At 32.7% G+C, this 12,514-nt stretch overlaps 1 protein-coding gene across 2 annotated transcripts in view; it reads right to left on the bottom strand.

The window, feature by feature from the left end:
• LOC130441857 (uncharacterized) overlaps positions 1-12,514 on the bottom strand; it is a 112,164-nt gene that overhangs the window by 21,371 nt on the left and 78,279 nt on the right. For both annotated transcript variants that reach the window (XM_056775674.1, XM_056775675.1), the window contains exon 3: positions 992-1,345. In XM_056775674.1, coding sequence (XP_056631652.1) covers positions 992-1,345 — 354 coding nt within the window. The remainder of the gene's footprint in view (positions 1-991; positions 1,346-12,514) is intronic.

Genomic DNA, 12,514 nt, shown 5'->3' with positions numbered 1-12,514 from the left:
AATATTCTGAAAAGGAATAATATTCAACTATCATACCTCTTTATATACCATAAAATGCAACAATTTTGTTTAACAAGACCTTTCACGTAGTTGATATAATCAAAAATAGATGAAAATATGATTGATACACGGTCATGGCTATTTCAAATCATCTACATGTTATTGAATTTGATAGTAATAAGCGAGAAAGTCACCAAATTTGTAAGAAAGTGACAAATACAAGCAACCTTATCGGCCTATCTATGATTTATCAAGCTTTGGAGGCTCTTAGCTAGTAATATATCACTATTTAAAATTTTTGATTACATATTTTTAGAATATATTTTTCACGTTGAATATAGGTACTGCCCAATCAAACTTCCGCGGAATTCACTCTATTTTTACACGCATTTTCGATTCAGCATTATTCAAATGACTCCCACAAGTATGAAATGAGTATAAACTCTTTTGAATTTGAAATGAAGGTTGTTAATAATTCATTTCAACAGTTTACTAATGGTTACTTCCAACTTGTTAGGACATAATTAATAGAAATGAAAAAATAGTTGTTCCTACAGCAAAAAATTAATGATACATCGAAAATAATAAGAATGTTTAAAATGTAAATGCAAATTAAGTCATGTAAATACGATTTTGTTATATTGGGCTTGATCGACGCCAGAAATGAATATTTTTACAATAAAATAATTTTACACTGCAATTTACAGTATCAAAAATACTGTCGGCTTAGCAGAAGAGTAATTCAGTAAGCTTATACTAAACGAAATACGTCACAAAAACACTAGAACCAAACGAAAGTCTTATCCATATCCACGTATTTACTTAATTAGATGAAAAAATAAATATATGAAACGTGATTATTGTTACATACTATATGAATGATTATTATAGTCCCAACATCAAAAATTTACCAGTCATCACAAATGTAGTATATGAGTTTATCTGATTATGTATGTGGATATAATCATATATTGTTAAACTTTCTACTTACCGGCATCATCTAACCGAAATTCCGCCTCAAGTTCCTCCCTAGTGGGCTCATTTGAGTTTGTATTGGCCTTGGATGGCTCTACTTTCCCGGTCGGTTGTTTCATACTTTTTCTCGTTTGATGTCCTCGAAACACTGCCTGGATTTTAGTGGCCGCTCGTTCTTCGTCTTTCGAGTCTTGTTGGGCTACTGTCGGGGTTAATTGGCTTTCGTTTTCAACCGAAGTAGCACCGTCCCCGACGTCACCGAAGGTTGATTCTTTAGAATTTTCTCGGAATATGTTGGGAGGAATATTAGTCGAGTCGTTTGATTGGAGAGTAATTGTTTTGGCAGAAGCTGGTTTTGAATTTGTTGATTCTGAAAAAAGGACACTCTCAATTTATCTAGAAATATATAAATAAAGAGTTTTAAATTTTGAAGTATTCATTAAATATACCAGGGCGGTTTGGTAGATATCTGACACATAGATTACTTTCAATATCCATGTAAACAAGACTGCTTTCGTTTAGTAAAAGTAGTAAAACGAGAATTTCTAATGTTGCAGAAACATAATTTTTCACGTGAAATCAATTGAAAAACCGAGAAAATTAACATGAATATTATTGTGAAAGTACTGAGTTCCATAGAATTATTCGTATAAGTAGTATTCTGCTTTCGAAAATTGCCATATGAATACCAATCTGGTCAACTTACAGGATCACAAGAGTGTACCATTATATCCTACACATGAAAATACAGTCGAAACATGCTCTAAAGAAAACAAAATCCAGTTTTTTGGCCAATAAGTGTTTTGGAAATCTTTATTGATCTATTTGAAAAATTATGGCGAAACAATGGAATTGTTTTTTCTGCCAGAAATTGAGAACAGGACTTTATTAGACCACAAGAAATAAATACAGACAAATATTATATACAGAACCAACACATAAAAGAAAATTAATAGAATATCGAAATAAATTCAAACAAATAAATAAGATCACTATTATATTGTATTCTCAAAATCCCAGATGTTGTAGAGGAATCATGGCATGTCTACCCCGAAAGGGTAAAAATAAATGTCAGTAGTTAAGTAGAAAAATAGAAGTAGATAACTGTCCCATATTTGACTGATTTGCTTACATGTTTTAATGCTCAATTCAAAAAAATCAACCGCATTTATTGAAGAGAAGAATATTAACCTGGCTTCCTACATTTACTTTTTTTCCAAAACTTGAAAAATGGCTTGAGTGAGGGTGATTTTGGATAAATAAAGAGATGGTGGTGAAAACAAACGTGTAGTTATCGAAACTATTGAAATATGTGAAGTGATTTAGTTGTATTGCGTAACGACTTATAATCTCATCCTCCATGGTTACTTGATTTGGCTCCCTCGATTACTTTCTCTCCCCACGTATTATGAAAGATTATATAACTCGATGGAATGCGTGTCTAGAACTGAAGGAGTGAAAACAAAATATTGTTCTACAATAAAGTAATATCCCTCAAACTTTTCTCGTAATTTACAATTATGCGGAATGATTTTTTGATTGAATTATTTTTTGATAAATCACTTAGTACACGCAGTTAACATCTAAGTTACATAAAGAAAAAAAATTAGATTATTCTAAAATTAAAACATTTTTAAAAATAAAGTTAAATGTATAATTGGCGCAGTCAGTAGGAATCGTGCGGTCGCGAATTTTGCGCATAGTGCGGTGAAAGACTCGACTACGTATTTTAATACAGAAAAGCGATATCTACGTTTTCTTCGAGGGACAGGAACTTCAGATCGCTGTAAGTGCCAAGTCTCTTTACTTTTGCAATTTTTCATTTTTTACTCTATCCTTATCAATCAGTTGAGTAGGAAGAATAATTTATTGAAATTTGAATATTAATTATTGTTTTGAAAGATAATTTATCAAGCACATTTAATAAATTGAATATAAAAGAGGTCTAACACAATCCAGATTTACCAAAAATGGCAACGGCAAATCCAAAAACCCTTAACTGGCATTTATTTAAATAAAAACTCGAAAATATAAAACCATATGATGGAGATATCAATAATCTAAGCAAATTCATAAATAGATGTGAAACATTAATTGCAAAACACGCTATTTATAATGATTATGATATAAATACATATGTATTAGAGGTCATGGTGAGGAAAAGGATAGAATTAAATACATGGCCAAAAATTAAAGAAGCATTAATACAATATTTCGCAGATAGACAATACATAGTATTCTACAAGAGCTAACAACAACAAGATCGTTAAAAAATGAAAACTAAACAACATTTGGAAATAGATTATTGTGATAGGATTGTTGTGAGCACCTTAAATGAATTTTAGTTAATTCAATCATTGAGATTAATTAGATTCATTCAGTATTTGTAAAATTGAGATTTGTATTTTTTGTGTTAATGAAGTTTTTAATAATAAAGTTTCCAAAATCAAATATATAATTCTAAGAATTTTGTTTGTTCAAGTTCTAGCCAACGTTCTTGCTAACGGTCGAATGATATGAGTAATTACACACGTTCAGTACACAGGAAAACGTGATTCTGAATTAAATTGTGGATGTTGGACACCGAAATGAGAAATAAGTAACGCTTTAAAGTTATATGGATCCTACTTTCAACGACAAAGTAAAGTAATGAAAGGACTACCATGAATTAATCTTGCAAGACTATGCCCGATTATATATTCTTTTGGGTAATTTTAGTGAGTTTAAAAGATCCAAAAAGCCTGTTTAATGGTTTTGATTAGAAAATGGTTATATATTCTTTTACAAGAATACATTTTTCTTATTCCGTTAATTATTATTGCGTACCAGTATCACTTTTGATTTATAGCCATCTCGCACTTTATTCAAAAATTTTGATCTCAATCTCGATTTTAACACATACTATTATTACGTGCCGGTAAGTTTTTCTAATACCTTTCTAACTTTTCTTCTATTTGTGTAGTACTTACATTAATAGAATAGAAAAGATTTCTGTTTGGTCATATTTTAAATATTTGAGCTTTCTTTTGTGCTAAGGTCTAAGCTTTTTTTTATCCAGACTACTCTCGTTCCTCCTTTAGTATTTCCCAACTATATATTCATTTTTCTCTCAATTTTATTGTTTTCCCGCAGGTCTGTAACAGTCAGTTTGTAGTAATAAAGGATATACTAAATCGACCAACTATACTATCATCAACGATGGGATATCCACCAACTTGGACCACAAAAAAAGGCTGCAGCCATCCCAGCTTTCTTCAAGTAAGCTTTTTTCCGTATATCTGGCGCAGTTGTTTTCAATTTATAACTATATTTTTGTATACGTTGCCGTCTTTTGAATAATTCGAATTTCATCACTTTTTTAAGTAAATTCAATTATTCAGAGGGTATTTTCAGTTTTTTCCTTTATTTCAATTTCGTTTCGCTAAAAATTTGGTGGCATACAGTTAAATATGATTGCTCACCCCATCTAAATACCAGATTTATTTACTTTAACTGAGGCTGAATTCCCCATCCTGAGGAAAAGGCTAAAGCTGGGAACTTGAAAATTCAAGCGAACCAATTCGTTTGTGTCGTCATTTCTTCTTCTCACTTGGATCATATAATCTTCTCCCGCTACGACTTCTCCAGGTCGACAGCCAAATTCTAGGTCACAAGGAAGCCTTTTTTACGTCCAAACAGGATTTTCGCAGGTGTTTCACCGGTGGACTCTTTAAAACCCGATCGATAAGTCATTGCAAATAGGGATAGATACTAATTCCAATCTCTCTGGTGGCTGGAAACCACGTTGGACAGATATCTGCCAAGGGTTCTGTTCATTCTCTCAACCTTTCCAACTGATTCTGGATGTAATGCGGTCGACCTTGTCTTCTTCATACTCAGCTGGCCGCAGATTTTCAGGAACACATGGCTTTTGAAGTTTCTTCCTTGATCGCTGTGGATTTTCAAGGGCACACCATATTGGCTGATGAATTCTTTCACCAATACTTCTGCAACAGCTGTGGCTTCTTGATTCGGGATCATTGGCTATCATTTTGTTTGCTATTTTACGGCTGATTTTCTAACAGTCTTCTCTCGTTTTAGTAAAAATAAGTCTCGATACTGCAAGAAGAATTCCCTAATTCTCCTTTTCTCAGCTAGATTCAATGATTGACCAGCAACTGATATCATATGTTCGAATCGGTCATGGGAATTGTGGGTTGTCGTAGTTTAGAGAACTATAGACGTTATTGGTACTCAGGACCCCACCCTGGTTATCCTTTTAATAGTAAATGGACTATCATTTACATTTCTAGAACTTACTGGGATCTCCTTCACCGACGTAACTAATTCTTTTCCAATTGGTACTCCTTTACCAACCTCTCCGGTCGTAGTTCCATGGCTCAATCGTGACTGGTGTACCTTCTTCCATCACCTTTACTAGCCGCTTTACGATCATGGTTTCAATTCGTGCAGGTTGAACCGTTTATTTCTGTACAGCTGCCAATACACACCGTGTTACTCTCAGATGGATAAAGGCATACTTGTATTTCTCCGTGAACGTCGGCACTCTCACCTATGGCGGTCGGTAGTCGAATCTTGGTTGTTAATACCTTTTAATTGGAACTCATCAAATCGAGTCTTATAATGGCTCTAGCTGCTCTAGTATCTACCATTAGTGTATATTTCTTCCCATTTACTTCTCCAGCGTCATATACACTATTTTTGCGACATCTGAGAGAAGCTATCAGTATGGCAGGGTCTTTAGAACGATTCTGGGTTTGTGCTGCTCCCTCGTAGTCGACCCGTTCTAGTTTTCTGCGCCTGTGTTGCTGGAGTTCTGGGACGCTCACACGAACTCCATACAGATCCTAGCTCTCCATACATCCAGCATCGAATCTCTCTGCATATCGTGATCGCGCAGGTCATCATTATGAATGTTTGGATGCACAAATATTCCATCATGTTTTCTGGCGCTGATGGATCAGCAAATCGGACAAGTCGAGTTATGTCTACTTCGTACTCTTCAAGAGTTTCGTCACGCTTCTGCCTTCAGTTCTTCAGCTGCGATTGGTATAGGTGTTCTAGATGCTCGTGACCATATCACATGTCCAACCTCTTCTTTAGCTGTTCGAAGTCGTAGAAATCGACGAGATCAAGGTGAAAGACCCGTCTTTGAATAGATAAATTTTTGGATCTCTCTTACTCACCAGTTTCTAACTCGCGATTCTCCAGTTCTGTTTTCACTTCCGTCACTTTCAGGTCACATGTCTATGTAACTATTTATTCATAATACCCCACACCTGATACCGCTGTGTTTATTTACACTGTTTCTATTCGTAGGGTGAGTTATTAAACACCGTCTATTACCTTCTTAATTTATTTATACACTATACAATACACTTGACTTATAATAATTCACTCATAAATATACTTAAATAATTTCTGCGATTATTGTTACTAATTCACTACTACTAGATTCTCAAAACTAAACTAACTGCGCTATGTACTTATGTATCTATCCCAGAAGAGTTGTCTAGATTAAGAACAAGAAGAAACAAAAGAATTAAACCGTTTGCTAAAAAAATTTGTTTACAATCAAACATAAAGCGGATCCTGCCATTTACGCTTTCACCATATTTTAAAATTCCATTGTAGCTGAACAGAGCAGGCCTAAAGACCCATTTGGTGAACATGTTCGTAACAATATGAATTATATGAATTATAAAGGCTTTAATTTTCACCATAATTTGGTTTTGTTTTTACAAATAGAATTGTGGCATTTATAATAAAATAATGGTGTTTTTCATTATGACCTAGTCTATTCTAGATTATTTGAGATTTCTTCTTAATAACCTGTAAATTTGCGAAATTACTCAGCATTATAATGTTTCAATTGATATATTCGAGTTGCAGAGTTCTATTATTCAGATAGTAAAGGAGAATGTACATGCATAAATTCCACGAAGCATAATTTCACTAAAGAGGCGTTTCGATTATGTTTTCAGGTACTAGTAACTTCTCATTTCGGCTGTCATGTAATGTGTTGATATATCATCAATTTCAATCTTAATGTCAAAGGAACATTCGCTTTCATAGAAATTGCTACATTTTCCAATACGTTAATATTTCAATTAAATGACACATTATTTTCATTTGAATCTCCATAGTTGCATAAATATTGTTTTATCAATGCATTTTAGCATTTGAGTTGTTACGTATGGAAATGCAATTTTGTTTTTCTCAATTTTTCTTCACCGTCAATTTATTCTAATGTTTATTTTCTAGATTAACTATGTTACTTTAAGTGCATTTCTTAACTTAACATACCACCTTAAAATTACAAAGGTATTCACAATCGCATTGATCTTTGAAAGATTTTACGACTACAAGATAGCTATAAATATTATAATTAAAACATGTGCTCAAACTACGACTTAATTTGAGCTCGACAATAAATTTCAGAATATTAACATGTTCGAATCGTTCAAAAAAAAGGTTATCTTGTTTATGTGACGTACCACAAATAAAGTTTAAAAATATACTAGCTTCACATTATATCCAATGTCACTGAAAAAGTCAGTTCACAGGTTTACGGAAAATTAGGAGGACAGAGCACTGCTTTGTTAAAAACTCACTTTTCAGGAAGCAGCAGTACAACCTCCGAAAACATAGCTACGGAAGAAACTGTATACACATGGTATACACGTTTCATCCGCTTAATCACCAAGAATGGGTGGAATCTTTCGTGGGCTTCTTCAAAAAAGGCAAGGAAATAGCCTGCTACATTTGTTCTGTCTTAATCGGAGCTGTGATATATACCAGAGCTCTGGAAAGGTGCCAAAGTAATCTTTATACCAAAAGTAGGGAAATGATACCAAATGCCAAATCAATGCTACAATGTGATGAGATCCAAGACAATGGAGAAAACACTAGCAACGAGGGTGGGCATGAATTTATGAATACTAACGGGAGTAATGTTGCGGTATTATCGTCTCATTATATAACTGAAGACACTTTACCAAAGAATGCAACGTGCATCCTCTGCTACGAAGAGGACGTATCTTATGTTTACATTCTTTTCAAAAATGATAGAAAAAACTAAAGAGCATCACACCTGGGAGCAAATAAAATACAGAATTTTGGCAAATGAAACCATTCTACATCTTGAAGGGTACACAATAGCTCCTTTGAGTCGCAGTTTATATGATACCTGAATCACACACATACATAAATATGTCCAATGTGTCTAAAAAAGATTGCTGAAAAGGTTGGTACAAAATTTGTTGTATATTATATATTCTTTCGAGCTGGGAAAATTATGCATAAGCATTACATTGGATAATTATAATTTTATAATATGCGTAACAGTTGTTTAAATATCGATTTATGCATGGAACAAATCGATGAAATAATAATAAAAGCATCAACAAAATTATATAGGACTGCTATCAGCAGCAATAACCCTCATCAAGATTTCATGTAAATTGCGATGAAACTGTTTGAGAGTAATTTATTAGATAAAAATGTCAAGAAGGCTTTCCATTTGAGTTATTAATAGAATATAAAATTCATGTCAAGAATATTCTATTTAAGGTCATGACCAGACTACCCGCGTTCAGGGACTTTGAAACTTAATGAAAAATCTGAGAAAAACCACTATAATTCAATTGCTAAACGGCGTGTTTTTCACAGTGACGACGTTTACAGTGCCTGATATTAGAATATTTTCAAAGAATAAAAATAACATGGATACGAAGTCTGTAGTTCTACCTAAAACAATGTTATAAATATACATATATAAGGAAATCAAGAAATATGAAAAATTAATTTCTCTAGTTTCTAAATTTAACTCATCTAGCTTTGAGGGAAAATCCTACACATGTCTGTATACAAGCCGGATTAACTGCCACTGCAACTTCATTTTTCTCAAAGAACCAAAGAACAAAAATTGCCCACTAAACTATGAATTTAAGTGAATGAAAAGGCATTTCTTGAATATTGCATTGAATAGAATGAAATTGCATGGAATGAGCCGATGAAATTCAGTTCTTAATTACAGCTTGTTTGACCATAGTGACTTACAATTGATTTATGGTCCGGAATAGGGGCCAGCGAGGATGAATAGAAGAGATTCTGAAATGCGCGCAAGGGTTCCGACCACAGAAAAGAGCACATTTTCTGGACATGCTGTATAAGAGCGATTTTTGACAAAAGTTGTGGAATAAGATTTTTAAGCTCCTGTAAGATATCTATTTGCGGATCGTGGTTGTAACTGATTTAAAGTATGCCCTTTGAGATTCAGATCTGGCGACCTAGGTGGAACCAGTTAAAAGCCTCGATTTCTTGCTCCTTCTAAAACCACTCAATGGATTTTTACATTATCATCAATAAAAATAATTAAGGGACCTATAATGAAATGAAATTGGGGCCACTCGTTATGTTTCCATCTAATCCAATCCGCCATAATCGTACCTCTTCTAAAGCGATCAATATCTTCGATAGGCAATGGCGTTAATGGATCTATCCACATTAGTTCTCGACTACTGTGTGAAAACAATCCATAAAGAAACGCATCTGTGAAGATCCAGTTTCTCAATTCATTACGCTAGTGTCGGTGTTCAAATGTTCAAATGTTCAAGTTAATCTTTGTTGCCTATGCACATATATGAATGGTACTCCCTTAAAAGTCGCCTGGATCTGAAATTAGCATTACGTATTATTTTCCTTATTGTTGAGATCGATACAAAAACATCTCTAGAGTTACAAGTCTTCTTCTCAAAATTCTGCGGATAATACGAATATTTCTACAAGCCGTTAGTTTCAGGCAACAATTATTGATGGTAGTTGTTTCTATGGGCCTTCCAGTTCTTCAACTCTCAACAACAGTTGCAGTTTGATGTTTGTGATAACTTCAGTCGATACGCAATATCCGTTGGTCTTAATTCTACTTAGAGTGATTCAATAGTAAAGGAAGACTGATCGATGATTAATTTTAAAATTATAGAATGATCAAAATACAACTTTACACATTTCCTACAGTGCCTATTGTTAACTAATTCTTGTTGAAAATCGTTGAATGACATAATTCATATATGAAATAATAGTTAAGTCAGTTGATAATATTTATCACTCATCAAAATTTCGAGTCGAGCCAATGCTATTAACATAATAACAATTTCATTTTTTGTCGCCTTTTTCTTAGTAAATATAAATTGAAAATTAGCAGAAGCATGTTTTTTTATTTTATCATTCTGTTTTATTTGAAAATTAAGTTAGTTAATTAACGCAATATCAGTAGATGTTTTAAAAATTTTGTATTTGAATAATATATTGTCATCAAGAGTGAGGAAATATGCCCAATTACAAATCAATAGGTTGATTCAAAGTTGGTGAAACCAATAAAATACAATAAAAATTGTAAATTAGTAGACACAGTTGATAATAATTCTATAGCAAATATTATCGATTCTATTCAATTAATCTTGGCTTCTACATTACCACGAAATCTATTATTGAAGGGCGAAACATTGAATAAATAATAACCCCTAAGGGCTTATTCGGTAACATCCTGTTTGATTTCGAAGCTAGGAACAGTCAACAAGCGGGAATGTGGTTAACATTCCCTTTGGATGTTACTGCAATACGTTTCTGAAGAAAAGTTGCTCTGCTATTTATTTCATGAGTACATTCACGAATAGTTCGACTATGTTACATGTTACATGTTATGTTGACTTAGGCTCACTTCTACAAACGAAAAGTGGTTTGGATTTTTGGAAAGAATTGTTCAATATTTGCTTAATCCACAATATCACTATTTAGGAGTAGTTATGTAAGGTGTGAATCAAGAAAACGAGCGAAATATATAGTGAGGAAGTAATTGAAACGAAATATTAACATTATCTAAAATTTGCCGAGTAAAGAGGTATAGAAAAAGTCTATTACTTTGAGTATAAATTTCTCAAATAAGAGTTATTGTGAATTAAATCAGAAAATTTCACATATCACTTTATGTGAATACATAATTTAGAAAATGATGTCATAAGAATTTTCTAACCCAGGATCTGTTCGAATCCACATTCAAATTATTGTTTATTGAAAAATGAAACACACCACAAAATTTAGAAATATAACTCTGTGAAATGCTCATGGATATGAGTGAGAGAATAAAACAAAGAATTCATGCCCAAGTTTAACCCTTATAAAAGATTTTCCTTCTATGAAGAGATCACTTTAATATCCGATAACTGGAAAACATATAACATGAATAGACTTGTCTTGAGCCGAAGGTCGATCGTTTTCAGGGAATATTAATGTCCACTCTACATGCACTTACCTTACGTTCTTTTTTAAGATGGAACCGATATTAAAAAGCATGTATAGAGTGGTACTGGACTCGCATGTTCGATAAAAAATATTTGCATATGATTTATGTCGGCTGTATTGATTTATTTATTTTAAGCAGGTCAAAAAGTTTGGAAACAAACAAGTGAACATACGGAAAACCAATCAATATTACACGATAGGTTTCATAATACATGAAAGATAGTACCAATAATTTCACAAATCATTCACAATTAGTTATTACAATTAGAAAAACTAATATCTTTTAGCGATAATCAAACTAAGTGGAAAATAATTTTTAACATGAGAATAAAATTATACTATTATAAAAGTGCTTTCTTGACATTTTTAAACTACATTTTTTTCAAAAAGATTCATATTATTTACATTAAAAATCAAGCAGGTTAATACGATAATAAGTTCTACCCAACTCAAATATAAAGAGTTTGCAGAAACTATAATGAGGTCATAATCTGAATATTCGGAAGGTAATTTCGTAGTAATATAATAAAATAATAATAAGTAATAAAAATAACGTTCCCTGTCGTTCGAAAACTAAACGAAATCACGCCATATGATAATATCGTTTCTGCGATCAGATGTCAGGTTACTCCGTGGGTTTTCGATTTTTTTTAACTGTAAAAAAGAAAATATTTGATGGATTTTTAAGGTTGACGGACGTATCTGGTTTCATACAAAACATACTTATTACTGTTATTCAAATATAAACAGAAAATTAAAGCAATTTAGCCAAATTAGTGTAAATTTGTTTTCTTTTAAGTTACTGTTGAACAACGATAAGTTTGGAGTAGTAATTCCGCAAGATAAAAACAAGGACGCTATAACTTCAATCTACGCAAATTATTTCCACAATAGGGGAAGCTCTCGACAGAGCCCTATCATTAACTCTTCATATCAAAAAAGCCTATTGATCTATTATTTTTCGCACTTTTATAAATCTGAGATAATTGATATGAAAATACATAATCTTAAATCATCAGAATATTCTAACAACCAAATATTCCTATCTAATATTCTACTGGAAATATTGCTTGATTACCATACAACATATACAGATGGCTCTACCAATGATGAAAACAAAACTGGGTTTGAGATGTACATGAAAAACAAAGACAAGTCAACCATATTTAAAGCATCAGCAAGAATCTCGAACTATTCCAACATATGCACTGCTACAGCGCTAGGAATTGATGGGAAT

The sequence above is a fragment of the Diorhabda sublineata genome, chromosome 3 (genome assembly GCF_026230105.1).
Source record: "Diorhabda sublineata isolate icDioSubl1.1 chromosome 3, icDioSubl1.1, whole genome shotgun sequence".
Lineage (NCBI taxonomy): Eukaryota > Metazoa > Arthropoda > Insecta > Coleoptera > Chrysomelidae > Diorhabda > Diorhabda sublineata.
The sequence above is the reverse complement of the archived record's forward strand: the minus strand, read 5'-3'. Positions and strand labels throughout refer to the sequence as shown.